Source organism: Trematomus bernacchii, unplaced genomic scaffold (genome assembly GCF_902827165.1).
Source record: "Trematomus bernacchii unplaced genomic scaffold, fTreBer1.1, whole genome shotgun sequence".
Taxonomy (NCBI): Eukaryota; Metazoa; Chordata; class Actinopteri; order Perciformes; family Nototheniidae; genus Trematomus; species Trematomus bernacchii.
This window is the reverse complement of record NW_022987739.1, coordinates 7329750-7357487: the sequence shown is the minus strand read 5'-3', so window position 1 is coordinate 7357487 and position 27738 is coordinate 7329750. Positions and strand designations below refer to the sequence as shown.

The 27738-nt window shown below is 42.6% G+C and overlaps 2 protein-coding genes across 7 annotated transcripts in view; one reads left to right on the top strand and one right to left on the bottom strand.

The window, feature by feature from the left end:
• The first annotated feature begins 327 nt into the window (after positions 1 to 327).
• Positions 328 to 13047, top strand: pcsk9 (proprotein convertase subtilisin/kexin type 9). Its single transcript, XM_034147765.1, has 12 exons — positions 328 to 670; positions 1012 to 1203; positions 2509 to 2641; positions 2726 to 2859; positions 2948 to 3089; positions 3379 to 3575; positions 4191 to 4374; positions 4462 to 4632; positions 4726 to 4874; positions 4947 to 5094; positions 9792 to 9958; positions 10619 to 13047. The coding sequence occupies exons 1-12, from the start codon at positions 497 to 499 to the stop codon at positions 10814 to 10816; spliced, it is 1989 nt and encodes a 662-aa protein (XP_034003656.1). The 5' UTR covers positions 328 to 496; the 3' UTR covers positions 10817 to 13047.
• The window catches only part of usp24 (ubiquitin specific peptidase 24), a 31757-nt gene continuing 16952 nt past the window's right edge, over positions 12934 to 27738 (bottom strand). For 5 of the 6 annotated variants that reach the window (XM_034147758.1, XM_034147761.1, XM_034147759.1 and 2 more), the window contains 32 exons: positions 27255 to 27416; positions 27020 to 27090; positions 26755 to 26915; positions 26612 to 26673; positions 26282 to 26473; positions 26084 to 26198; positions 25849 to 25993; positions 25630 to 25749; positions 25414 to 25539; positions 25042 to 25140; positions 24863 to 24945; positions 24637 to 24778; positions 24431 to 24550; positions 24115 to 24329; positions 22771 to 22895; positions 22449 to 22590; positions 22142 to 22292; positions 21208 to 21303; positions 20621 to 20724; positions 20418 to 20531; positions 18706 to 18913; positions 18513 to 18602; positions 18301 to 18403; positions 18086 to 18204; positions 17839 to 17952; positions 17233 to 17298; positions 17062 to 17128; positions 16781 to 16859; positions 16617 to 16692; positions 16304 to 16390; positions 15991 to 16101; positions 12934 to 15566 (listed from right to left, as the gene is read on the bottom strand). In XM_034147758.1, the coding sequence (XP_034003649.1) occupies positions 15504 to 15566; positions 15991 to 16101; positions 16304 to 16390; positions 16617 to 16692; positions 16781 to 16859; positions 17062 to 17128; positions 17233 to 17298; positions 17839 to 17952; positions 18086 to 18204; positions 18301 to 18403; positions 18513 to 18602; positions 18706 to 18913; positions 20418 to 20531; positions 20621 to 20724; positions 21208 to 21303; positions 22142 to 22292; positions 22449 to 22590; positions 22771 to 22895; positions 24115 to 24329; positions 24431 to 24550; positions 24637 to 24778; positions 24863 to 24945; positions 25042 to 25140; positions 25414 to 25539; positions 25630 to 25749; positions 25849 to 25993; positions 26084 to 26198; positions 26282 to 26473; positions 26612 to 26673; positions 26755 to 26915; positions 27020 to 27090; positions 27255 to 27416 (3728 nt within the window). In that variant the 3' untranslated portion in view covers positions 12934 to 15503. The remainder of the gene's footprint in view (positions 15567 to 15990; positions 16102 to 16303; positions 16391 to 16616; positions 16693 to 16780; positions 16860 to 17061; positions 17129 to 17232; positions 17299 to 17838; positions 17953 to 18085; positions 18205 to 18300; positions 18404 to 18512; positions 18603 to 18705; positions 18914 to 20417; positions 20532 to 20620; positions 20725 to 21207; positions 21304 to 22141; positions 22293 to 22448; positions 22591 to 22770; positions 22896 to 24114; positions 24330 to 24430; positions 24551 to 24636; positions 24779 to 24862; positions 24946 to 25041; positions 25141 to 25413; positions 25540 to 25629; positions 25750 to 25848; positions 25994 to 26083; positions 26199 to 26281; positions 26474 to 26611; positions 26674 to 26754; positions 26916 to 27019; positions 27091 to 27254; positions 27417 to 27738) is intronic. The other variant, XM_034147760.1, reaches the window with a different exon arrangement.

Genomic DNA, 27738 nt, shown 5'->3' with positions numbered 1-27738 from the left:
AATATGAGCTCACCATGATCAGCCTCTTTGCACACATGACGCAACAAGAGTTTATAAACAAGTATTTGCATGCACAACTCTGATTGTTCAGATTTAGTGCAGAAAACAGCATCAATGAATGCACTTGAACTGAGAGAGAGAGTTTGAGATTGACGAGTAATGAGTACAGGATGCTTCAGGGGGAGCATGAAACATGACTCCTCCACAGTGAGAGGTGTTTTAACGGAGGACAATCATTCGATACAAAAGCGGTGGCGTGAGCCCTGGAGACGTCAGCAGTCCCCGCCTTATATTATAAGAATCAATCGTTTTTCTTTATGTTTGCACCCTTAAATCAGAATTAATGATCGGAGGCGTTATCTGACGGCCAGGACGCGCAGCTGTCGGAGGCTCCGCACATCTGCACAACTCAGACTGGAATAGAAACTCACTCTCATCAGTGTAATGTAATAGTTATACTGATCATTTAACTGAAACAGTCCAAGAGGTTTGAAGAATGCGACGCATCTCAGCCTGGGTTGGCTGGGCGCTCTGTTTGTGCACATATTTGGCTGCGAGCGCGCAGGACTACCCGGAGGAGGACGAGATGATCCTGGATCTGTTCAGCGAGGACGGGACTAAACCCGAACCCCGAGCTGTGCCCACTGCTGAGTTCCTCAAGTGCAACAAGGTAACCATCATCATGTCAGGGGCATTGAAGCGCATGTAGATTATCCAACGACCTGTAGCCGCCTGTTTTACACGAGGTTGTGTATACCTGACATGTTTGAGGTCTTCATCATCTCATTGTGCTGAAATAATTGTTATTTATATCCTATGTGTTTATGTCAATGCGTAGCAGAGCCTACTTGACAAACTTTGCCAGAAAAAGAAAGAAATGTTGGAGAAGGGCAGAAAATAAATGATATTTACCTTCCAAGACTATGTAATAATACTGACATTTAAAAAAAATCCATTTGTGAGCATTGGGACAGATCACTTTACTCTTATTTTCTCTCCACTGTGCTTCAGGCAGCGTGGCGCGTGCATGGTCAGTACCTGGTCGTACTGCGTCAGGGCACGCATGGCTCTCACGTGCAGAGGACCATCAGGAGACTGAGAGCCAAAGCAGCCCGGAGAGGTCAGCTGCTGGAGATCCTGCACACTTACTCTGCAGCTCTGCAAGGCTTCATGGTCAAGATGAGCAGCGACGTCCTTCACCTGGTAACACTTCACCTGTCAGCAAAAATTCAGGATTTCTTGACAACTAATTTAAATGTGAATGCAAAAAGGAAAACAATATGTATTGCATTGTAAAAACAGTAAAATATGTATAAATACAAAATAACAAAGTTGTAAGTGTTATTAGATACACTATTTATATGATAGTCTATTTTAAATGGATGGTATTTTGTATAAAGCAACATACATTAAAACGAGAAATAACATGTAACAGAAAAATGTTATAATGAACTCTCATTTGGAGTTATTATTTTCTACAGTAGGAATATTTTAGACTTCCACATAATGAAAGACATGTCTGTAGTACCAAGCATTATAAGAACATATATGTAGACATGCAATCTGGATAAGAGTGCATGTCTTCATGTCCAAGGGCATGTATGGAGAATAATAGGGGGCTTGACCTCTGGGGAATACCTGCAGGAAAGCTCACGATAAAAGCAATTTCGAGTCACTGTTATGATGTCAAAGTAGCTTCTCGTACAATTGATTTATACATTGTGAATCACAGTAAGTATGGCCAAAATGTTCATCACACCATAGAAACTTTGATCACTGTGAACACGCATCCTAATTAGGCCTACATCCTCTTTGATTCACTCAAAAAATAAAACATGAAACCAGTCCTCCAGGCAGTATGTGAGGTTTCACTCTCATTAACTTCCTTGTGCAGGCTTTTATTTGAGACACTCAATAAAGTCTGACCCAAACCGAACTCTGGAAATCACTTTCCATTACTGTTCATCTGCATAGGGACCCTGCACTCTTTTATAGAAATCAAAGCTGCTCTTAAAAGCATTTTTCTTTTAAATAGCTTATTAATTTTAACTGCAACAAATGCATCTTATTTTTTACCCATTATTTGTATTTTACATATATAAAGTTTCCTTATTTCTGCCTTTACTTGCACATTAGTCACTTGTTTATATTTCCTAACCTAATTTATATTTCCTTGTGCACAATTTGTATTATGTTATGTCTTATAGATAGTTATGTTTCATTGTTGGAGGTGCATGGGACTAAGATGTTCATTGCCAAAGCTACACTGTAGCTATTGTGTAGTTGACAATAAAGCCTTTGACTCTTGAAAAATTGTTAAAATATATGTTTGTGTTATCGTTGATTTTATTGATGTTTTTTTGCTGTTGCATGTTATTAATTTGATCGGATGTTTTTATAGTGATTTAGTATAATTGAAAGTGACATTGAGTGCCATAAAAGGTAACATTAAATAAAATGTATTATGATTATTTTTTAATATGAATATAATGATTGTGTTCCTGACAGGCATTGAAGCTCCCTCAGGTCCACTACATCGAGGAGGACTCGTCCATCTTTGCTCAGAGCGCCCCCTGGAACCTGCAGAGGTTACTGCAGCCTCACGGCGGCTCTTCTGAAAACGGAACATACCGGCCGCCCAGTGAGTCTGCCTCTGTGTCAATATGTCAATCACACACACAGATCTAAAGTAATATCTAAAATCCACAACCTCTGCCCTCTGCAGACGACGGAGGTATGGCTTTGGTCTATCTGTTGGACGGCAGTGTTCAGAGTTCTCACAGGGAGATCGAGGGACGGGTCCTGATCACAGACTTCAACAGCGTCCCTGAGGAGGATGGAGTCAGAGTTCATAGACAGGTTGCACACACCAATTTGCTTATTTGTCATTGAAGATAAATAGAACACTCTCAGTTTCCCATGTATGTCTAACTGTTCTCCTCTACAGGCCAGTCAGTGTGACAGTCACGGCACACACATTGCAGGGGTGGTGAGTGGGTCGGACTCTGGTGTTGCTCGAGGGGCCGGTGTTAACCTGGTCCGTGTGCTAAACTGTCAGGGGAAAGGGACCGTGTCCGGAGCTCTGGCAGGTAGGACACCTTCGGATCCGTTGCACTGTTGGGATTATGTTTTATGACAAATGTCACCAAACATTGTCCATTGGTTGTCCTTCGATAGGCCCAGCAGCTCTTTTTATGGCTTATTAAATCACCCTTTGAGCCCATTCACAGTGTAATTCTCCATGGAAAGCAGGTATGGAAATGGAACTGCTGTTGCATGCAACCATTATGTAGAAACACATTTGAAAAGGGAAAGCAAGGGTCACTACATCTGCAGCTGCAGGATTTACATCTCTCTTTTCTCAACATCCCTCTCCAGGTCTAGAGTATATCCAATCCACTCTTCTGGCCCGCCCCGTGGATGCTGTGGTTGTGTTGCTGCCTTTCTCTGGTGGTTTCAGCCGGTCTTTGAACGCAGCCTGTCGGGACATGGTGGCTAAAGGAGCTGTGGTCATCGCCGCTGCAGGGAACTACAGAGATGACGCCTGCCTCTACTCACCTGCTTCAGAGCCTGAGGTTGCACACGTCTTCTTTGCAACATGTCACATACAGATGCTCGGTCAGGACACCTTGGAGTCCATTTTTATCATCTGGGTACCCTTTGGCATAATTGTACAACATGCAGTGTAGTCCAATAGACGCATGGTTAACGTTGTGGATTCAAACTAAAATATTTGGTTATGCTTCAGTTACATAACCATAAGTAACTATTGTACTTATGTACCTAAACCTAAATTAAAATGATTAGGGTTAGGGTTAATAAGAACAAGTACGAAAATTGCACTTTTGGTGTCACACAGAACACTAAACAGTCTTCTTCTTGTTTGTTGGAGCCACCCTTCAACCAGAAACATTTACAAAGACATTGTCACTTTTTAAACTACATCACCTGACTATACTCTCGTCAAAATTACTACATCCACTAGAGGCAGCCTACACGTGTAAAAATGACGCTGAAAGGGTTCAATAATTGATAGTTTGATGTGTATTACTAGGGACCATGTTGCCATTTTTGAAAGGTTGGGTGTAAAGAACTTGTTGTGAGATAACATAACACTTAACACAAAGCTTCTGATAGACGATTCACACACACTCTTACCTTATTTTGTGTGTGTGTGTCTGTGTGTGCAGGTCATCACAGTAGGGGCAGTAAACTCAGTGGACCAGCTCATGTCACAGGGAGCGGGGGGCACCAACTTCGGCCGCTGCATCGATCTGTTCGCGCCCGGTGACGACATCGTCAGTGCCAGCAGTGACTGCAGCACCTGCTTTACATCCCAGAGTGGAACCTCCCAGGCTGCTGCACATGCTGCAGGTATACACACACAAATACAACTTAAATAAATCACAAGTTACTAAAAATAAAACGGCTGAGTATTTATTTTTGTTTGTGCACCTGCAGGTATAGCAGCTGTGATCCTCTCTTCCAATCAGAACGTGTCGCCGGTGCAGGTAATGCAGATGATGCTGCATTATTCCATCAGCCACACGATCAACTTCCTCTCTCTGCCCGACTCACATCGTCTAATTTCTCCCAATCTGGTAGCAGCCATGCCTCCTGCTAACAGCGCAAGTTAGTGATATATAAAGCATCATTTTACACACAACCACAGGCAAAACACAGCATCACTTATAGTTCAAACTGTGTGTCTGTTTGGGTGTGCAGATGAGGAGCTTCTGTGTCGATCAGTGTGGTCCAAGAGGTCAGGGGTCACAAGCTCTGACCAGGCTGTCAGTCGCTGTCGTCTGGGGGAGGAGATGATGAGCTGCAGCAGCTACACCCCTGATGGTGTCCATGCTGGAGAAACCATCTCTGTGAGTCCAAACTACCATCTCATTGTCACTAAAAAAAACACTCCAATCTAAACCGTTCATATGTGGTTACAGGAGAGCAGCGGGCAGATGGAGTGTGTTGCCTTTAATGCTCTGGGGGGGAAAGGTGTGTATGCTGTGGCGCGGTGCTGTGTGATCGGTGGTCTGCAGTGTCAGGTCCATGCCAGCCCTGAGTGTGTCGCAACGCAGTATCATCTCACCGGTGAGTCACAGCTATGTGGAGTTTAAAGCATTCTTTTTTTAGAAATCTTGTAAAAGACACTTATTTGCCAAGTTTTAGATAAGTGTGATAGTAGTTTTATGTCAGTTCACAAGATATGAAGTTACAACCAGAAGCACTGTAGAAAAAATGATGTGGGTGGTGAGAGGCAGAATAACTTATGTTTGACACAAAACCCTTCCTAGTGTTTTTAAAGGTTGTAAAAATGTTCTTGGAATTGGATGTTGTGTAAATTGACCTTAAAAATAGTGCATCCTCTTAAAAAAAAAGAGCTCTGCTCCTGAAATGATTATCCACCCTCCTCTGCTTAATACACCCTCCCTTAGATGATCTTAGTTTAAAGTGGACCTATCATGCTATATTTGAATAATATAGTGTATGACCATATCTATATAAGGCATATTTATACTTTTTTTTTTTCAAAATACCAAACAGATCATGCATTTTAGCCATGCCTCATTTTGCTCAATTTGACAATTTCTAGCTCTGTTTTTGCAAGGGCAGATTATGTGAGAACAGCACCATCTACTGGCCTGGCATATGTACTACAGCGTCTCCAGCGCTTTCGAACGGCAATGGCCGTGGCTGTCTCCTCCTGATTGGTGGAGTTGGCCCAATAGCCATAGCGCCACTGTCCTGACGTCAGGACAGTGTTCAAATCTGGATCAGTTTTTATCAGATCCGTTGCAGCCCCTTTTTTAGAGATTTGGGTATGGAGGAAAATAGAGAGGGTTGTGTTTTCTGACACTTGGTGAGTTCCCTGGAACACCGGGGACACATATTCATGTATAAAAGACATACAAAAGTGCATTTTGCATGATAGGTCCCCTTTAAGTTAGTTTGTGAGCTTTAGAGGTGCTTGTAACTTTGGACAGAACAGACAATAAAAGGGCTGCTGTAAAGCTGACTGGGTGGAGCTGGCGGCCCGTTAAACTGGGGCTCAGACCAGTGGACCATGGGACCATTTGCCACGTGTCATCCCCTCTGTCTCCCCCTTTCAAATCTTAAACAAATGCACTGGTGGAAGGAAAAACCTTTAAACATAAAACAGACAATCAATGAACCGCCATTTCCAGTCTTTATGCCAGCCTCCTACTTTATTATGAATGGATAGATATGAGAATGGTATCTATTATCATCTAAATTTCATTAAGAAAGCAAATAAAATATTTCCAAAAACATCCACCTACTTTAAAAAAATGTTTCTCTCTTAGTGTGTTGAAGTCAGTCAAACTTGTGCTGTACTTTGTGTGTACTGCCCTTTAGAAAAAAGCACGGTACACCAAGTTCATGCTTCAAACGTGGCTGCTTTTAGAACATCATGGTCAATTATGCCAGTTACCATGGCAATCCCCCTGAAAGGAAAATTATTTCTCCGCCAACATAAATATCAGCGACACGCAGCGTATGTAGTGCAGGGTCGCCAAACATATAGTTAACATTATATTCCTCAGCCTCTGCTTTCATTATGATCACTGTGAGGTAAATGGGTCACTGCAGGTCTGAGAATCACTCATGGAGAATGGATAGAAATACGAAATACTTCCAAGGCCTCATTATAAACATTACTACCACATTAGACCTTATATTACAGTAAATCTCATATTTCAGATATCTTCCCCCCTGAAATAGCTACTATATTTCTTTCTTTCTATATTAACATAACATAAGTTTGAGAAACCGGCTCGAGATACACTTTTTGTTATATTCCATGGAATGCTCTTAACATCCCGATAGCAATGAATATCTTAAGTGCTTTGACAAAAAATCCATAAAAAAATGTCATATGTGGAAGCCGTAATACTGTAAACAGCACGACCAATCATTTTAGCCGGCCCGGCTAAAATAACTGGATGGCCTACCTGCCTGTCAGCCTTCCATCTGTGCACAAACTTATCTCATGCCCTCATTGGTCATGTGCGCGTTCGTGTGTGTTGGAGGAGGGGCTCTGTAAGGAAGTGGCAGATTTTTTCCGGCTGTGTATTTTCAAATTCTAGCGCACTCGAGCTGGTTTCTCCAAAATTACATACCCCACCTTTAATCAGAATTTCATTCAGAATTTCCTAGCAAAATAAAAAAATGATATGAAACTAATCTTTCAACATAGTTTAATACAAAAATAAATATTAGGACAAAGCCCTACAAATAACAACAATAAACATAATTAAAGCTGCAAGAAGCGTTGAGCGGGTCTTCGACGCTCCGCAGGCTGTTGTCCGCACGTCGAGGTGTGTGTGTAGGTGTCTCGAGGACTCGGCCGTTGGCAAACGTGGGAAGTTTCAGGCCGATCGGACAATGTATTTAGGAGTTACAGCAGTATCATAAACATTGTGTTTGATGGCGAGTGATCTGTCGCCATGGCAACGGAATTTGATGACACCCCATAATACGCCTAGATGTGTTGAGGGCTGCATCGTTATCAAACCTGTGAAGTTTTGGGCCGTTTGGAGCATGTTAACTGGAGTTATGAGAAAACCGTGTTTCACGGCGACCATTTTGTTACCATAGCAACGACATTTGACGAAATCTCAAAACTGACACATATATGTCTCGAGGGCTTGACCGTTAGCACACATGTGAAATTTCAACACTTTTTTACCATTTACACAGGACTTAAAGCAATATCGTGCTTAACGGCGAGGGATGCACTGCCATGGCAACAGCTTTTGAGGAAAACTCACTATTGTCATATTGAGGTGTTGAGGGCCGGACCATTAACTGTCATCTGAAGTCTGGTGCAGTTTGGACCATTTTCCATTGAATTAAGACAACATCGTGTTTTATGGCGAGTGATTCGTTGCCATGGAAACGGCATAAGGTGAGATCTCAGATTTCACGTAGAGCTGTTGAGGCATGGACCGGTGATATAAAAGTGAAGATTGGGGGATGATGGGACCGTGTCCATTGGAGTTACAGCGACACCGTGTTTTATGGCGAGGGATGCGTTGCCATGGAAACGGCATATGATTACATCCCATAATTGGCGTATAGCTGTTGAGGGCCAGACCATTAGCCATCATCTGAAGTCTGGTGCAGTTTGGACCATTTTCCATTGACTTAAGACAACATTGTGTTTTATGGCGAGGGATGCGTTGCCATGGAAACGGCATATGATGACATCCCATAATTGGTGTAGAGCTGTTGAGGGCCGGACCCTTAACTGTCATCTGAACTGTTTTTTTTTAACTGTCATCCCTGTTTTATGGCGAGGGATGCGTTGCCATGGTAACGCCATATTAAGTAACATCAAATTTGACGTAGAGCTGTTCAGGGCCGCAGTGTTAACCATCATGTGAATTTTGGTGGCATTCTGAGTATGTCAGTTGGTGTTATGATATCATCGTGTTCCATGGCGAGGGATCGCCTAGCATCAAGCGAACGCGAACTTTGGCGCCAAATCACGGCTACGCCGTGCGAAAGAAAAAAACTTCCGTGATAACTTTGAATTGCCCATGTCTCGAGACGCTACCCGACGAATTTCGAGTCGTACGGATAAAGTCCCTGGGAGAAGATAGATTTTGTGCGGAGGACGAAAAACGCGATAAATCGCGTTTTTCCGACGCCAAATTCAAAATGGCCGACTTCCTGTACGTTATTTTATACCCCTCCAAGAGGCTTTTTTGTTCGTCTCCACACCCTAGATATGGGTAGCGAGTTTCGTTCGTTTACGTGAAAGTTAAAGTGCGGGGAGTTTACGTTAAAAACGGAAGTGGGCGTGGCCTACGCAATTTTTTACGCAAAGTTCCGGAACCAATTACATATCGCAAGTTGCACCACTTCTGACGCGCGTGCAAAATTTGGTGAGTTTTCACATATGTTGCGGGGGTCAAAGGTTTATCGGTCGCTGTGCGACCGATTTCAATAGGGTCTTCGCCGACCTAGGTCTCAGACCCTAATAATAAAAAAATTAAAATGTTTTATTCAGCCCTGATTAAAACAGCGGGCCCAAATCCTGGATGGGCGGGCCCGGCCCCATGGGGCCCGCCCGTGACGCCGGGTCTGAAGTAGGCTATGTGTAAAAAAGCAGGAAATAAAAAAGGAAGTCACCTTGTAGTAAACCCGGAAGAAAAAGCATTTGAGCTCTGTGGGGGAAAACTTCTGTGTAGCAATGCAGTGGGAGTCACCGACTCAGGAAGGAGACACGGGGAGAGCTGGAGCTTTGATGTCAAACACTGATGGTTTATTACGAGCTTCGGCCGGAGAATTCACAAAACAAGTCCAAGAGCCAGAGGTTCTGACTTCACGGTAGAGTTGCCACGTCAATTCTGAAGAACTCTACCCCAGACCCATGTATTTAGCTAGTTCAGAGAGAATAATCAACATTGTGCATAACAAGATAGAATGATAACACCTCTATCAGCTGACGCCAACAGGCAGGAACAGGGAGACAAAACACTGAGAGCACAGCAGCCAAGGTTACAGGTGCGTGTGCTCAGTCAGGACAGTATGAACTGATAAACTGGGTCAAAGTTATGGGCCTTGGAAAATATTTCCCCAACAAGCTCCATACTGTTTCAGAAATAATCCTTGAAGTGGTTTGTAACATGATATGGCGTTTAATCACGGCAGCGTTTGGCTGAGTATCTGCCGGTAGAGAGGAGACCTCACTGTTTGCCTTGCAGTGCTCCAAAGGGGGCGGGGCCAGCAGCTACTGATGTTAGTGTTGTTTGTGTCTCCAGGCTGCACATTGTGGTCTGCTGCTGGGATCTCAGCTGACTCCCGTCCAAATGGCAGTGATCGGAGGCGTTGTGTTGTGAGCAGCGGGGCCACATCTCATGCTGTTTGCTGCCATGCTCCATCTCTGGAGTGCCACCTGTTGGAAAAGATATCAGCTGATAAAGATCAGGTACATATTTTATTTAGACCAATATAAATGTCTATGGAGGCCCTAAGAGGCAAATTAGAAAAAAATCAGATCAAAATCTTATGTTCTTAACTTTATGACAGGTAGAAAAAAATATTTGACTATCATTTGTTCAAATATGTTTCATCTGATAAGACAGAGCAACCTTTTGGGAGGTGATTTTTTTTTAATCAGGTTAATTTTAGCAAATTATTTCTCACCAGTTTTTGTTGATGTAATACTCATTTGGTCCACCACAGGCTGAAGTGCAACACTACCCGATGTTTTTAATAGGACTAAAAGCGTTAGATTAGCTTCGATAAATATACTTTCTAGCTAAATGAAAGACATGACAGTATTTTACAAAACTTAAACACATTCGTGCGTTGTATTTAAAGTGCATTAATTAATAAAAACTCACGAGCAAGAATAAATACTTGTAGCTTTAACATATGGTAGTGGTGCCTTTTGTGGCCCAAATGATTATTACAACACTTAGAAATATTATCCTGACAAAAAAACTGACAAGATCTTTCAGTTTCAGGAGCGAAAAACAATTTATATCAGACGTAGAAAGTGAAATATAGAAAATATGAACTGTGCCTTAGGGATCCTTCCTCCAGACATTTTCTTTTTAACCCTTTCACTGCTGCTCTTTTGCAGGTGGAGGTGTCCTGTCCCTCCGGCTGGACTCTGACCGACTGTAGCGCTGTCTCTCCTGGCTCTGTCGTCTTAGCGCCAGTTGCTAAGGGGAACAGTTGCCATGTCGGCAGTGCATCAGGAGCTGGCGGGGCTGCTGGCGTCGCTGTCTGCTGCCGCGTCAGACAACCAGAGCAGCGCCGCGCTTCACCTCCTCCCTGATCTCACTCCACTCTGATGTCCTACAGCCTTTATATTTATGTAATGTTGACTGGAAGGAAACACACACACTCCTCTTGCTTTGTCTCCTTTGTGGTGCAGGGAATACATTCACATGGGGATCTAATTTTAAAGAAAAAGGTCAATTCCAGGAAACACTTTTCACCTCTGCATTGATTAACTTAAAAATAGTTGAAGTTCAGAAACGACTTGATAAAGGATCTAAGACTGAAACGCAGAGCGGTTGATAAGTGTGTGCAGGCATTGACTTTAACTCTTTGAAATTAGGTGTCTATTGATATCATCTATAACTTTGATCAGTTGTCAACGTTTGTCTGTTTCTCAGTTTTAGAATTAGGTCAAATATGCCCTAGCAGATATTGTTCTATTCATTAGAACCGTCTTGTATGCAGTTTGTAAAATATAACCACAAATATTATATATCTTTTACAAAGGAAATATTCTGAAAAAGCTTTCCCCCGAACCTGTGGTCAATTGAATACATTCTATCTTAGGTGATATATTGAAACTGATTGTGGCACCCTGGTAAGGCCTACATGTCCCAGGATGCATTGCATGTGGGGTTCTGAGGCACAGGGTCTCCACGGGCTATATCCTCGCTTATGTTGCTGCTGACTCAGCTCTGTCTGCCCTGCATTTTTTGGCCATTTCCTCAGGCTTGAATGATCATGTCTGAATATCCAGGACTTATCTAGAGCTCACAAACTGGGTGCCCATAGCTTCCTTGCACAAAACTACATCACCGTTACTTCAAAAAACAATCTGGATTCAGGAAATACATTACATTTTGAAGCGGCCTACTCAGATTTCCCGATAAATAAACTGGCACTGAGGAATTTATTGCTTCAGTCGACTATATTTGCAACAACATTGATTGGTCTTCCACTGAGGCGGTAACATTTAGTAGAGGTAGTAGAAGTAGAGGCAATACACATTCTCTAACCAGAGGGTAATCTAGTAATACCTCTTTTTCACAGCAGACATTAACAAAGGTCATCTTATATTCAGAGTCCCAGTAAGACATGACAGTGGGACAGTATCAGGACCCTGGACTAAAGCAGCTGAAATGTAATTCAGTCATCATTCATTTTATTATTTACAGCCGGGATTTTCCTACAGTCATGTCAGAATGTCTTTGTGAAAAACTCATATTAAAAGACAGTTGACACACACGGACGCTCAGCAGTTTAGTCAAATCAGGGCTGAAATATCCATCAGTGCAGCAAACATTTTCACACACGTAATAGTGTTTACAGTTCTGAGTGTAGGTGAAAATCAGGCAGCAGCAGCAGCAGCAGGATTGTGGGTAATAATCTGCCCTATTAGCAGATTGAATAATGATGAGCCAGATATCTTCTGCTCTCTCTCTCTCTGTGTGTTCCCACAAAACAATTAAACAGCTGTCTTGAATGCTTGAATAAATTACATGTGTCTGTCCTGGGCATTGAACTGCATTTATGTGAAGTGAATAAAATAAAGTGAAAAACACAATGCCATTTAAACCAAGCACACTCAAAGGACTTTGATTTAAAGATGTCAGCATGGAGAGCACCACAGGGCAGGGCATGAGTGGATTGAAGTTTGATTGGCACAGGAGATGTGGTTTCATCATTGCTAAGGTGATACAACGCGTCATGATTTATGTCTCATCAGATTAGATTATTCTCTACAAAAACAAAAGCCACCACATTAAGCTGTGTTTATTCTTAAAGTGGAGCTCACCTCATTATCAGCCCAATATTACTTTTTCACAGCATCTTATTTGAGTTATCATTGAGGAACAGCACAGGTGTACTAATGACTATAATACTGATGAAACTTCTCTATTAATAACAGTAAAACAGATTGTGCGACAACAGGATCTTAATACTGAAGTGGTTCAAATAATTCAGCAGTAATTCATTAAATCATCACCTGTGCTTTTCTTCCAATGATGTCAAAAGTCTTCAATAAAAAAGGTCTATTCATGTCTGCTGTATCAAACCAGAATATGCTACATAAATCAACATGAAAAGGTAACAAAAATAAAACCCTCAAGGTGCACCAACATTTTGTAATGTGACAAGGTGTAAACATACATAAAAACAATGTTTACAAAAGGTTGTGCATTCCAGTTTATTTTATATCAAATTTCCCCTTATTCAAACTCTGATGTACAAATTAAAACTGAGTTTTAACATGCATTACAGAATCCTGCGATGGCAGAAGTGAAGTCTCAAAATCGAATGACTGTAAAAACCCGTACAGATGCCAATCCCCTGCATCTCAGGATTAAAACGATTGTTTGGAAGTTTTTTTTCTTTTTTCTTTTTAAGTAGTTGTGGTGATGTAGCAGTGGGGAAAACATAGGAGACGCTGTTGGCTGAATGTGGCTCATGTTGCCATGTATCTCTTGGCACAGACTGCATGCAGCTCCATCAGACAGAGAAGGGGCCAATGATGTGAAAGTGAGTGCTAATGACCAAATAACACAGCAAAAAACACATGTGGAGGGGGGGGCTGTTTTTTATCTCTGTCACACAAAAAAGACAAACTTCACCACCACTTACTGCCACACATGCAAACGTGCCGAGAGACAGCACGACGTGACATTCACATCTAGAGAGAGGGTAATGGGCCGGATGGGGGGGGGTGTGGAGGGGATAAAACAGCCTCTTCTCAGGCTCTGAGGACGCACAGAGCCTCAGTGGATTGATCACGTGACAACTCCCAACAGAAAAAACGGTTTTGAATGATTGCTTGATAGATTCTCACACTGTAAACATTGACCTGTTAAAGCTGAGAGCTAATCCGCTAAGCTAGTTTAGGCTCATGTCTTCAGAACGTTTCAGTGAACATGTGGCTTCTTTAAAACTACCTAGCATAAATCTGTATCTACAAAGTGTCTCTGCTTGAGTGCAGAGTGAAAAGAAGCAGCATTTTACCATCACCGAAACCCTGTCCTGTCACCTTAACCCCGTTTTATTAGGGTCAAACTCACACCCCCCCTCCCTCCCCCATACACACAGAATCAACAGTTACATTCCTACAATCCTTTGTCACAACACACAGAGGACATTTTCCCTGTCTTATTTTGGGTCTAATGGGGATGAAGAAGCCCTGTTGTACTCCGATAGCGAGACTATCTGACCACGTGGACACTGGTTGGGTGTCGCGGTCAGGTGGAGCAGATGTGGACCCACCTCCTCAGAGATGAGATGATAAGAGTTTTCGGAGGTGGGACGGGGGAGAGATCGAAAGGTTAAGGCACTTCAAGTCTCCCGATGACTGGGGGCAGGGACGATGGATTCACTGGTGCTGTTCTGCTGTGAAACTAGAGCTACGTTTGGGTTCAGCTCCTCTGTGTGTGTGTTTCCAAAAGGTAGACAAAAGCAAAAAAAAGGCCAGGCAAAAAAAAGAAAAACACCATTGAAAAAGACAAACTAATCAAACCTGATAAAGCAGAGGTAACAGTGATGCGATAAGGACCTGCTCTTTGTGTTTGTGAGCGGAGTGAATGAGTGACACACGTTTGCATGGTTTTCACAAGTTCTATCATGTGTGTGTGTGTGTGTGTGTAACCTTGGCACCTCAAAAGAAAACCTGCTCCTGAGCTCCCCCTCAGTCGGCACTGACGGCCCACCACCACTGATCTGTGCACTTCCAGATCAGCTTTTTCTTGCATAAGGCTTGAGTCCCTAAACATCCTCTCCAATATTCAATGCATCCGGAGTCAAAGAAAAATGGCAACGAAAATAAAAAAACAGCGATAAAAATAATAAAAATCCAGCACATGGGGCTGCCTGACAGCGAGACGACGTGAACAGAGGAAGAGTGCGGACCATGGCACTGCTTTTTTTAAAGATTTGATGAGGCCGTGTCCTGTTTATGGGACAGAGCCCTGTACTGCGGCCCTGGTGAATGGTTAAGTCACGCAAAGCTATCAGGGCTTCCATGTGTCGGCATAAGTGGCACTGAAAATATAAGTTGTTAAAAGCAAGAAGACGAGGACACGATGGCGAAGAGGCTCTAGAGGAAGTGACCAGTTCAGCTGTACATCACAATAGACTGGGCTGGACTATAAAGTGCATACTTATCCCCAACCCCCCCCACAAGTGCTCGTGTGTGGAGGGGCTACTGTACGTCTGTACATTCCTCTAGAGCCGCTAACGTGACCTTTTGCAAATTGCATGGCTGTGGAGAAGAGCACAGGAGACTTTAAAATATTATCTTACACAGGAAAGTACATCTATGGAACAAATCTTTACAATATGAATATGTCTATGTAGATACATTGGCAAATATGAGCAGAAAATTGTTAAAACACAACCCAAACCCATCCTCCACCTTGCTGTCATTCTGAGTGAATGAATGAATAAAAGGATAAACTGAAGTCATCCGCGTGACCGAGGAAGGTTTTTTCTTTTTCTACTTTCCCCCATAATCAACTCTGCTGCCCTTAAAGATAATGCATCTCCATCGTCGCCTTGGCTGCTCTGAAAGGAAGTAATTTATGATTTATTCATAGCTCCTTCGTTGCTGTAGCGACCAAGAGAATAAGTGTTCTGATTGGCTTGTGGTTGGAGTCCCAAATGTCCCGACCAATCAGAGGCAAAGTGCAGCCCTTTCAGTCGGCTGCCCGGAGCTGTGCCACCTCTCCATCGGAGGCCTCTCCTGCGGGGGGGCCGAGCTACGGGTCCACGTCTTCTAGATCGCTCTTCGAATCGCCGAGCATCATGGGAGACTCTGACCCCTGTGGGAGAGACAGATACAAAAAATATATGAGAACAAAGAAAGAAATGTCGTGTTTTTTTTTTAGAAGGAAAAGGAACAAATGGTGGAATATCTAGCAGTGACAGCAGGATTATTCTATTATTATTCTATACAGCACTCTGATTATCTGGAGTATTCCTGTCAGTGCCAGAGTGAGTCTGACAGCGCTGAGTTGTGTGGGCTTCCTGTCAGGAACAGCAGGAGTCATCAGAATAATGAAGCCGTTTATAATCCACCATTATTAACCACCGTAGGAGGTAACAAACTGCCTTTGCGGCTTTTGAAAGAAACTGCGGAGATGTTCCATTTTTGTTCCATTCTTCTCCTTTTTGGCTGCGTGAACTGAGCATGAGCTGCCATAATACGATGAGTCATGTGAAGAAGCTGGCTGTGCTGAGGGCTACCTGTCGGAGGCTGCGGTCGGCGTTTTCGTTTGCCGGGCTGCCGTCTGAGCCGTTGCTGCTGCCGGACTGCTCCTTCTCGTTTAACAACGCCGTGGCATAGGCCAAGGTGTCCTGCAGAGATGAATACACACAATAGCACAGGCAAGTTGAGAGCAGAAGAGAATGTCAAGAACAAGTGACAGGGTGGGTTTGTGTAGGGAGGTGGAGGAACTAGGGGGGGATCATGTCATGCTGATTAAGTATATATATGTATGTGTGGGGGTATGTGTGTGTGTGTGTGTGTGTGTGTGTGTGTGTGTGTGTGTGTGTGTACCTGTGCAGAGATAGTGCGCTGGAAGGTTTTGTTAGTGGATGTCTCGTTGGAGACGTTGCTCTGTGGAGTCCAGTAATGTTCAGTCATCTGAGGGCAGGAGAAATATGATTTAAAAACACAATGAGTACATGGTATTTATTCACATATGTAAACTAATTTGAAAACATTTTGAATATAAAAGCCATGATTTGAATTTGCTTAAATAGTTAGCTAAAAGTATCTCTCTCCCATCGTTTCAGAAGGCTATCTACATTCACTAGTTAGCGCAAAAATGCCTAAAAAAATACCAAACATATTTCTGAGAGAAGCTTGCCTTTTTCTGCAGCCACTGCACCGCCCAGCTCCAGTGACCAGACAAGTCCTTGAAGTAATCTTTGGCTGGAGCACACCTAGTGGAACATTGAAAATAAGATTTGACATTGACTGAATCATTCAAAAGACTACACCTCTATACTTCTGGCCCTTAGATGAACTCACTTCTGGGCTAATGTGACCAGGAACTTCACACACTGGTAGCAGCGTCGGCTGTCCACGTTGTTGCTCTGGTGCATCAAAGCTGGGAAGAAAAAGCACTCCGTTAGATTTTTAACAATCAATGAATTCATGTAACACACACAATCAGAAGATGTTGACAATATGCATGGCAGTTAACTAACAATGGTTAAAAGAACAGTATTATATTGTAGATGTATGACATGAACGTTTTTTTTACTCCATTGATGTCCCAGCTGTGGGTATTAGAGAAACAACAAACGTACCTAAAAGGCCTTTCTCTGACTCAAATGCATACTTGAGTCTCTGGGTTTGCAGAGGGTCTTCCATTACCTGATTTGAAAGATTGAAATGATGTTAGGAAACCTGTTCATTAAAGCAATCAGATTTTACAAATAGGTGAAGGGTTACAGAGTCAACCGGTGAGCGTCACTCACCAGTAGCTCCTGCAGCATCTGGAAAACGTTCTTCAGTTCATGAGGGGGGGCAGTCTCCAGCTGGGACTACGAGACACAACATATTCAGAAGGAATTATAATAGAGAATACTAACAACATTTAAGAACATTAAAAAATAACAAGAATTGATCAAAAAACTGTCAAATAAATCAAAACACAAGATGAAAATAGCGGGAACACATAGTAGGCTATTGGATATGCATTTGTAAAAATTAACAAGAGCTGTTTTAAGCAAACACGGCTAATTATGACTTTTTACTTTGAATTAAAACGTTGGATTTTCTCTTTGAACAAGTATGGAATCTCTTCTTTACCATATTAAAGTCTTTGAGGAGACCCTTGACAAGTATTTTATTTTCAATACAGGGAAATAGTACATCTTCATTCAAGTGAGTAAAGGTAGTTGGATCTGAGTCTTCCCATTTCAGTGAAATTACATTGGGCTTCAGTCCTAACATTGTACTTGGGGTCTGGAGGGGAACCAAAGATGGTTATGAACGGGTACAGGTCATTAGTTCTGTTTTGGCATTGTGAGACAGTTTCAAAGATAAGACCAACATTTGAAGCTGAGCACGTTAAAGTTTACCTTTAGCAGCTGCAGCACACCCAGGGAGAAAGGCTCGTTACAGTACGAAATGTAGGTCACCATCTCGATCAGGAGGGACAGCGGCCCGGACAGCTCCCGCATGGCAAACATCACCTGGAAATATTTCAAATGAGAAACATCAAAGACCTTCTGAGCTTTTTTCTTAAACCCCCATTTGGGTTTTTGTGATTCTTCTATATCCCTGATTGAGAAGAATGCCTAAACAAGTTTTAAATGTGTACTTTACCTCGAGAAGGTAAGGCTGTCCCTCTGGAGTGAAGAGAGAGGCCTGGATGTCGGCGTTGAGGGGCAGCAGTTGGGTCGAGGACGGGATGCAGCTCACACGCAGCTTAGACCCTTCTGGAGCTACGCAGGACAACAGGGGAGAGAGGTGAGGATCAGACTGAGAACTGGATCGTACAAAAACCCTGTGACTTTCCAGATTTGATTTAAATGTCTCACGATGCGTCCGCTGGGGGTCGAGGTCAGAGTGTAGTGTGATGAAGGCCAGCGTGTTGTGGAGGTGAAGAAACTCCCGAGCCTGAGCGGGACTCCAGCGCCGGTTCTGTGAAGAAACGTGGAGACCATTTTGTATAAGTTGCATTCACAGTAGTTAGTAGGGCTGTTGGTAATGACTGTCATTTTGTATATATTTGTTCTTGCTTCAGTTGTACCTGGTTGTTTTGCCTGTTGGGTCCCAGCAGGAAGATGAGCATCCGGCGGTAAGCTGAGTGTTTCAACAACAGCTGACAAGGACCGCATCCCTGAGAGAGAACAGAAAGACAAAAGCATAATGTCATTTAACTCAATGTTTCAGCACTGATAAAGACTGCAGAAAAGTCTACTGATTTGTTGATGGTTTCTTACCCTCTGAGCGAAGTTACTGAAGAGACCAAAGTACTGAGCGCAGTTCTTCACATTCTCAGGAACGTCTTTGTCCAATAAGGAGAGCAGAGTGTCCATTAAGTTGTCCGCTCCCGGGTCTCCAAAGTGAAGTGAGCACTCCAGAGTCTTCTCAAGGATGGAGGCGAACACCACCCTCACCTCCCTCACACTGCACTCCAACAGACAGACCCTGAGGGGAAGATATAACAATACATAATCAGTGTTAATTAGCATGGAAAGTGGCCTTTTTTTCCTGTGTATATTTATTTTTAAATCAGGTAATTTTACACCGTTGCAAATATTTGGCTACACTTATACTAGTAGTATTATAATATAAGGTAATATATACTCCATTGGTGGAAGTGTAGGATTGTTTGCTGACTTTGCTTGTTCCCAGAATTTTCATTTATTGAAAAAAGATAAATGTAATCGTTTCCAAAAAAACACGTGTTTTTATTGAATGAAACACAATGCTGTAATCCATATGTTGGGGCGTTTAGGGGGCCGGGATGTACCGCTGTCCAAATGTTCGATGTGCAAAATCTAATAATGTATGAGGGCCATATGATCACCCATGCCTAAACAAAGAGGAGACAACACCTTTGAAAACACACACCTTCCTCTGGGGCCAAATGTTTACATCACATAATACCAAGGGAGTTTCTTTTGCCAATCAGCATCCAGTCAGTGAGCAACATGCACTCACACATTTATAATATTCCCACTGTCAGCGCAAATGCAATACAAGCTTTAAAAGACACTCTCAGGTGGTGTGTGTATTTGAACATACTGTAGAGATTGAATGGACTGTTATATATGAAGTAAGTATGTTCTCGCTGCAGCAGCATTACGAGGGTGGAATAATGTGACCAAGGTCAGAGAGTTCAATGAGCATTGATTGGAGTGAGGGAGCAGCACTGTGAGCTGCCAAGTCTGTAGTATCGCATTTCTCAAGGACAGCTACAAACTGCTGCAGTGATTAAACCAAGGCACTGTAAATACAAAAACACCCACAGGCACACGCATCTATCTAAGCTTTATGTCGGGGCAACTGTCACTGTACTGTCTTTTAAGTTGCCGAGCTCAAATCTCGTCAGTTATACTTTTTTTATTGTGATTCTAAAGCTAAAAATTGCGGAGCAGGAGGACAGAAAACTGCACTTTGAATGCCCTTTTTCACTAAAACTGGCATTCAAAGAATTATAATGGGGTCGTAATTTGCAGTTTTACAGTGAATTCAATATAAAGTTGGAGGTTTGTGGGTGGGAGAATAACGCATATTATGGTAGGTTTGAAAGTGCAAATTGAACCTTTACAATAACTTGGAAATATAAAGTGTTATGAAGCCAAAATGTATTGATTAATTCCACTAAACTGTTTTTATCTGACAAAATATTATGCTTCAATTCATTTTCAAAACAAAGTCAGTGCACAAAGGAAGCCAGGGAGGTCTAGCAGTTAAATAAATACAAAAAAAGTTTAAAAAAAAACAATGACTTCATAAAACATGAAAAAGGACACTTACACATTTCTCAAAAAACTCGAACGAATGCCTCTAATGTAAAAAAAGTACATTTGGTACAGTCCTAGTATTCAATGTGTGTGTGTGTGTATGTATGTATGTATGTATGTATGTATGTATGTATGTATGTATGTATGTATGTGTGTATGTGTGTGTGTCAACAAGCACCGACCTGGTGATCTCTCGTCCCTCCGGCCCCACCAGGTACTGCGCCATCCACTGACAGGCTTCGCTGCTCTTAGTAAGCAACACCTCCACTGTGGCCATCCACTCCTCTGTGTCCACGCTGCAGGACACACATATTCAATCAAGGGGTTACATTGCTGCGTATGACAGATGTTCATTACTGCGGTGAGGCTGCATGTGGGTACATACCGGAGTTTCTTTTTGGTGTGCAGGTAGGTGTGAAAGAGGAAGTGAACCGCCAGCTGAAGACTCTCTTTGGCCATGGGCTGGTAGTCCGCATGCTTCAGCTTCGTCTGTAACACACACACAAACATGTAAGACACTGATTGCTGCAACTTAATTGTACTATAATAAACAGTTGTATAGTTTAGTTATACTGCAAATAAATTATGATTTTCAATGTCCTTGGTATCAGTGTGGTCTCTTCTTAACAAGTCCCCACTCGCAGTGTGTGGTTAATTAAAAATAAGTATTTATGGTGGACGAAAAAAAACAAAAGAAACATACTATTCATGGTATTAAAAATCTAACAATGTAAACACTTCGGTAAGTAAGACGGTAAAAAAGTGACAGATATATGGTATGAGAAAGAAGATGTATGAGTTGCATGTACTTCAAGAAGAACTGCAAAAGGAGAAAATGTAAGATAATAACTAATGACTAAAATGCTTGCTGTATAGATCAAGCTCCCTGTGTGGCTCTACTTTGCAAGTGTACACAAAAAGAAAATGAAACCCAAACAGTCGAAGCACATGACAAACACAAATGGTACATACTGCGTTGACGGAGGCCAGGGAGAGCGTGAAGTTGAAGTAGTCGCTGTTGTAGACGTCTCTGTTCTTCATGAACTTAAGATTCTCATCTCTCACCATCTGCACAAACAAACAGAGATTTTCAGTTTCCTCGCCAGCTAATTCTCCACCTATTACTAACAGAACAAATGTTAAAGGTCACCTATCATGCTATTTTTAGGCAATAGCATAGGTCTTAGATATATAAAAATATATAAAAAACATATCTATGAAGTGTTTTGCTCCAAATACCAAACAGATCACCCATTCTAGCCATCCCTCATATCCCTCTATTTCACTTCCTGTTTCAAAAGTGCTGATTTGGGGTATAAAGCTTTAAAAAAAAAGGGGGGGGCTGAGCTCATGTGGGACCTGGCAGCTACTGTCTAAACTAAATACTGCCGTGATGAAACGCCATATCATGGATTATCAAGGATTATGTCTGAAACAGTATGGAGCTCAAAGGCTTTCTCTCTTGCCAGTTATACCACAAGGTGAGTTCCTTTTTCTTTCCTGCTTCTTCACACACATGCTCTCCAGTACAGGTTAGCTCTGAGTGTTAGCGATGCTAATGTAAACATGCACCGACCATATTACGTCCAAAACAGTCGGGCATTGTTTCTGATAGCAACTTTCTGATAGGGCTGTGGGTGTAAAGCCAGCCTACATTTCTGATATTACGTCACATTGGACTTAAATCTGGATCAGCTCCGTTGTAGCCCCGATTTTAGAGATTTGGGTACGAGGAAAAGAGAGAGGGTTTTGTTTTCTGACGCTGCGTGAGTTCCCTGACACACCGGGGACACATATTTATGTATAAAAGACATCAAAAAGTGCATTTTGCATGATAGGTCCCCTTTAAGGAGTAAGGTCAGACTTGCTTCCCTATGGCCTCTTTGTTGTATCTTGACGCCTTTACCTGATAAATGCTGGCGGGCATCTTCTCTACAAACAGTCCCTTTTTCTCTCCCTTGCGGACCAGGCGGGTGAGGATGGTGAGGCGGTCGTTGTTGGCCCTGGGGGGTCGAGGAGAGGACTGCGGAGAAACATCAGGGGAGGACGGGGCAGAACTGGAAAAGAAAGAGAAACAGGCTGGTTAGTACGAGGTTGTGCACTGATGACATTTTCTGGGAATGTTCCTAATGCTGATTCTAAATATCGTAACTAATATATAAATGTTTTTCTATTCTAAAATGAGTAAAGTATCACGTGTGAGGTTCACTCACAGTGTAAGGTCCTCAGCCTCTTGCCTCATGATGCTGACTCTGCTTTTCTTGGGCAGGACGGGCGAGTTCTGGTCGCTGATCTTCTGATAGAACAACATGTAGGCGTTCCAGTATCTCCTCCGCACATCAGGGTATGGGTTAGCTGCAACACACACACATAAAAACATCAAGGTGACTTGTGTGCCTCATGAGTTTAACAAATACATAATTTAGTGTCATCAGAACACATTTTAAAGCCATTCAAATCAAAGCAATAATATGTCTTAAACATGTATACATGGGAGATTTAGGTTAAGTGCTTTAGATGTCAGATGTTACTTACATTGGTCGTACACTTTGGGACGGTACTCTCCCCCAAAGCACTCATACTCCAAAGTTTCGTCATTCATATCGAACTCCTCCACCACGTTGTCGTTGAACTTGTACCAACGTCCACGAGCGCTGCCACTAAGAGATGAGGACAAATGAAGAGGCTTTTAAATGTAGCATATGATATACCTGGTCAACATATTGCAGGACCATTGTGTGATGTCCAGGTCACACACAGATCTCTTAATATTGTCACTTTCACTCTTTTATTGGAAGATTGTTTGTCTTTTTTCTTATTTTGTGTAAGTTTATTGTATATTAGACTGATGGAGCTGCCTGGGGAACAAGATTTTCATTGCAAACTGCGCTGTAACTGTTGCACATATAACAACAAAACCTTTCAACTTAAATTGGAATCTACTGACATCAATGATAACAGACTTGGAAAGCAGCTCTTGATAGGTCTCAATTACTACATTTTTGGAAAGACATCAGCGTCCTTATTCCAAACTCTCTTTGTCGTAGTATTACGCGGGGATAGGAACAAACGGGTGAGCGAGAGCAGGGCTGCCAGATATTAGCTCCTGCGGTCCCTTTATGTTCCAACGCTCCAGTGAGCAATCCTGCCTTGCAGAGCCAGACATCTGGAGATGCTTACCCACTAAACCAGAACAGCCCACACAAAGTCTGATGCTGCATTCATGTGCCCTAAGGAGGTCCCCTAAAATGTGCCTGGAAAACTGATGCAACAGACTAATGAGCTCAGCTAATCACTGGTTAGGTGAATCTTTAGTTAAGTAGGAATAGGAGCTGGAAAATACAAACGGGGAACTTTGCAGCCTGTAACTCTGACAAGCAAATCATACAATACATGTGTTTGATTTTCTGAATATTTAGATTATTAATGTATAATATAAGCCAATTAAATGAGGGAGAAGTGAAGGAACCTCTGACTCCACTCAGGAAAAGCAATGGAACTCAATCCCATCTACAATCAGAGACCAGACTACATTAATTTAAATCCAAATTCAAAACCTGGTTAGTGAGGAGTCACAACACTGACACAATTGTGCACCTTACAACCCACTGTCTGTGTTTTAACATGTTATTTTTTGATTTGTTTTATTGTTCTGTTATGTTTATTTATTAAGATTTCCAGTACTGCATGTTTTTATTTGATTGTATTTACTTGTTTGAAATGAAATGTGTCTTTAGGTTGACTTACAAAATCTGTCCAGGGACTACAGATGAAAAATAGCCTCTTGGCTAACTCTGGCACATTTACAGATATGTTGATTGATGTGCACTGTCCCTGTTAAATAAATGAATGAATAAATCAAAATACAGTGTCTCTTACCGTCTATCTTTAATGAAGGAGTAATAGTGACCGGCATGTGCCTGACCGCTGTGGACGACAACTCCCACGAGTTCGTAGTTCTCAGAAATCGTGACTTTCTTTCGGGGTGACCCTCCTGAGGTCCCGTCGCCTCGACTCTCGCTGGCCTCTCCGCTGCAGTCCTGACGAGCCATCCCAGAGACGGTGTACGGCTCCATGTTCAACACCCAGGGGAACTGTGCACCAATAACACAGGGTTGTATAAATTATTTCTGGGATTTGAGTTGATATAAGCACAGTACAGTATCTTAGTGACGTGAGATTTGAGGCTTCGTACCCTGATCTGCTCATCGTATTTGATGGAGCGTCCACTCTCCCAGTCGAAGCCGAAGCGCATGAGGTGGATGCAGAGAACGCTGGGCAGGGATTTGATACATGTCCTCTTCACTGTGGTTCTCTGTGCGGATGAACAAATGCAAACATTGTAGATACGCATGATATCAGTGAGGTTGAACAAAAGAATATGTAGAGCACTATACACACCTTCTCCTTGCATTTCTCACAGTAGTAGGCGTTGCTGCCCTCCAGCACCTCTCCTCTGACAAACTGGTCCAAAGAGATCTCTAAGCTTTGACAAGACGTCACTCCGAGGTTCAAAGCCATGAATGTTTCTTCGCGCTCGTATCTGCAGAGTAAAAGATCAAAACTCACCTATGCGTGTCCCAAAATAAAAAGTTTTGCATTTTGAGGAACAAATATTCTTGCTCACCGATGAGGACAGTCTTTACAAATCTTTTGGTCGGAGAAGATTCCCTGAAATGTGTTTTTGAAGATCTGTTCTCGACCCATTTTCTGGTGGATAGGAGACTCATCGTTAATAATATAATCCTAACCAATTAGGTATCTAGCTAATGTTTTTTCATTTGCTGTAATGGGCATGGGTTTTACCTTGAGGTGTTCGTCAAGCTGATCCACCAGGCTAGTGAAGAACTCGTAAGCATCCTGCTGCTCTCGTACATACAACTCCTTGTTCCACATCTTGAAGATCTGAAAAGACATAACCCGTTTGCAGTTAGATAAAAGCCAATGGTTTTGTATTTGTTATACGTTTTGTTTGATTGATCGTATTGCTGAGAGGGGCTTATATTTGACACGGTAAATCATAAACACAGCCTAGTTCTCCAAAATGTCAAATCAATTATAGCTGGATTCAAATGATGGGCAATTTTCTTTCAACATGTAAATAGATAATTCACAAATATGTGCAGCAACACTTGAAGTTGACAGGGTGAGTGCACTACGATCTGAAGTGTCTCTTACCTTCCAGAAGTTCTCGGGTATGTAGTACTGCAGTTTGCTCTCCATCAAGTGGCCAAACAAAGACTGGACCTGGTAGAAGACGCTCTCCTCCGGCTGATCTGTGTCTTCCTCGATGGACAGGAAAGCCTTTAAACCAAGCATACATATTCAGTATTATTAGATCCAGTGTGTGGAAGTCAAAGAGCAGAATACAGAAGATAAAGAGCACATGTGTACCTCTGCTAGACCCGGCTGCATGTAGAGCTGCTGAAACACAGCGTTCATGTAACATGTGGCGCCGCCGTTCTTCAACCCAACGAACCCGGACACTGAGCGGCTCTCTACTGGAGGGAGGTACTGAGAGAGAGAGACACAAGGAGTTCAATTAATCTCTTATCAACAAATATGCACCGAAAAGTATCATTGTAATAAATATTAGTCAAATTGGTGTGTTACATCAAACTCCTTGCAGAGGGAAGGATCAGACTGGTGGTGCATGGTCATGAGCTCTTTGACGATCAGGCGGAGGTTTGAGAGCGAGCTGTCTGCGAGCATCACCAGAACCTCGTAGGCCGCCAGTCTGCTGCTGGCTGTGCTGCACCTGAACACACCACAAACATGACAAAAGGTTCATGTTTTCAGTGTTTTTTCCATTGCTCCAAAAGATGAATATAATAATTGATGTGCATACTTTGGGTGGAAATCGTGGCTGGGGGCCGGGGAGGGGGTGGGGTTTGAACTGTTGATGATGATGCGCGAGGCTCGAAACAGGAAGTCATCCAACAACTGCTGAATCAGAGATTGACCTAAAGAAAAGAGTCAAATTACATATTACTGTTCTCAATTTCATAATCTTCCAGAACGGGTTCTGATATTTATCTGTGCTCACCGAGATGCTCCTTATCGTTGCCGCAGAGGGAGAGCAGGGTCTTGATGAGACGGAGGTGTCCTGCCAGGAGGATGTTGTCCGCCTCGCTGGTCTCCATCTCAGAGCTCCAACTAGGCTCAAAGTTGTCCAGCCAAGAGATCTCGTCCTCCAGCATGGTGGCTGCGCTCACTTTTAACACCTCCATCTCTGAGGCTGAAGGAGGCAGAGAGGGACAGAGGAAGGAAGACAGAGAGATTGTATGATACACTGATCTTTAGTCGTTTAAACAGGAGGCTATAACCTCTCTATTTGATCGATAAAAGTGACCAAAAAGGAAATTGAAAGGCTTACTGGTTAGGTCATCCAGAAGCTGACATCTTAGGTCAAAGTACTCAGTGCATTGGGACAGCAACCTAAGAAGAAAAGCAAAGTCAACATAAGACCTCTGCTGAAGTTTCGGGGATTTATGTTTTGAGTGTTTCTTGCTTAATTACCTCTGGTTGACGCCTCTCATAATAGATGTAGGACTCCATAACGGCAGCTGAGCAGTGAGGACGACTGAGATCAGGAACAGGTTGGGCTTCTGGACTTCGGCGAAGGCTGAGGTGTCGGTCTGGCTCAGAGTGTAGAGCTGATCACAAGCTACCCGGCGGATCTGATAGAGAAAGGAAAAGAGAGCACAAGTGTAAACACACACTGCAGTGTTACGGATATATTTATTCTTTGCTGGCTATTTAAGGAAAGGAGGGTGTTGTTTACCTCTCCACTGGGAGATCCCAGCAAAACATCAATAATGAAATCATTGACAGAGGGAAGGTTGTAAAAAGAACCTGAAGAGAGAAAAAACCAACAGAGGATTTAGTGTTATTGTAGAAGTTTGGCAAACACAGCAACCTCTTAAACTACAGTACTATTCCACTGGACTTACGGCAATGTAAAGCTCTTATCAAAAGAAAAGGCTTGTTGTGTATTCAAGTTTCTACATGAGACTTACATAGCTGCTGACAGCGTAACTGCAGACAGGTGACCAGCAGGGACAGAGCCTCGCGGGCGATGATGGTGTCTTTAATTGAGACACACTGCTGTCTCACACATATCCCTGCATGCAACGCTGTTGGCGGGGTCTCCCCTTCACTGCTGGAGCTGCAGTTACTTCCTGCAAACAGACAAAGAAAAGAAAGAGAGAGACTTATTATCTTTAGCTTTTGTTTGTGACTTAATGGGAATGCTTGTTGTGCAGGAAAAATTACAAAACCTAATGACTGTAAACATCTAGTTGACACCACAACAATTCATCATCTTATATGATAAAGCACATTTGAGATGATAACAAGAGCTACACGGTTATAGGGTTCCTTTATCCTACAACACAGGATTGAAAAACAAAATGAGAGTTGTAGTCCCTTTATGCTTCAAAAGAAAAAAAACTAAAAATACAAAAAAGGACATACAATCACATTGAAATGGTGCTTTCTGTC

Coding starts and splice junctions, on each gene's coding strand:
- pcsk9 (XM_034147765.1), top strand. CDS start 497: ATGCGACGCATCTCAGCCTGGGTTGGCTGGGCGCTCTGTTTGTGCACA. Junction 4,875..4,946: donor ATGCTGGAGAAACCATCTCT/GTGAGTCCAAAC, acceptor ATGTGGTTACAG/GAGAGCAGCGGGCAGATGGA. Junction 5,095..9,791: donor AACGCAGTATCATCTCACCG/GTGAGTCACAGC, acceptor TTGTGTCTCCAG/GCTGCACATTGTGGTCTGCT.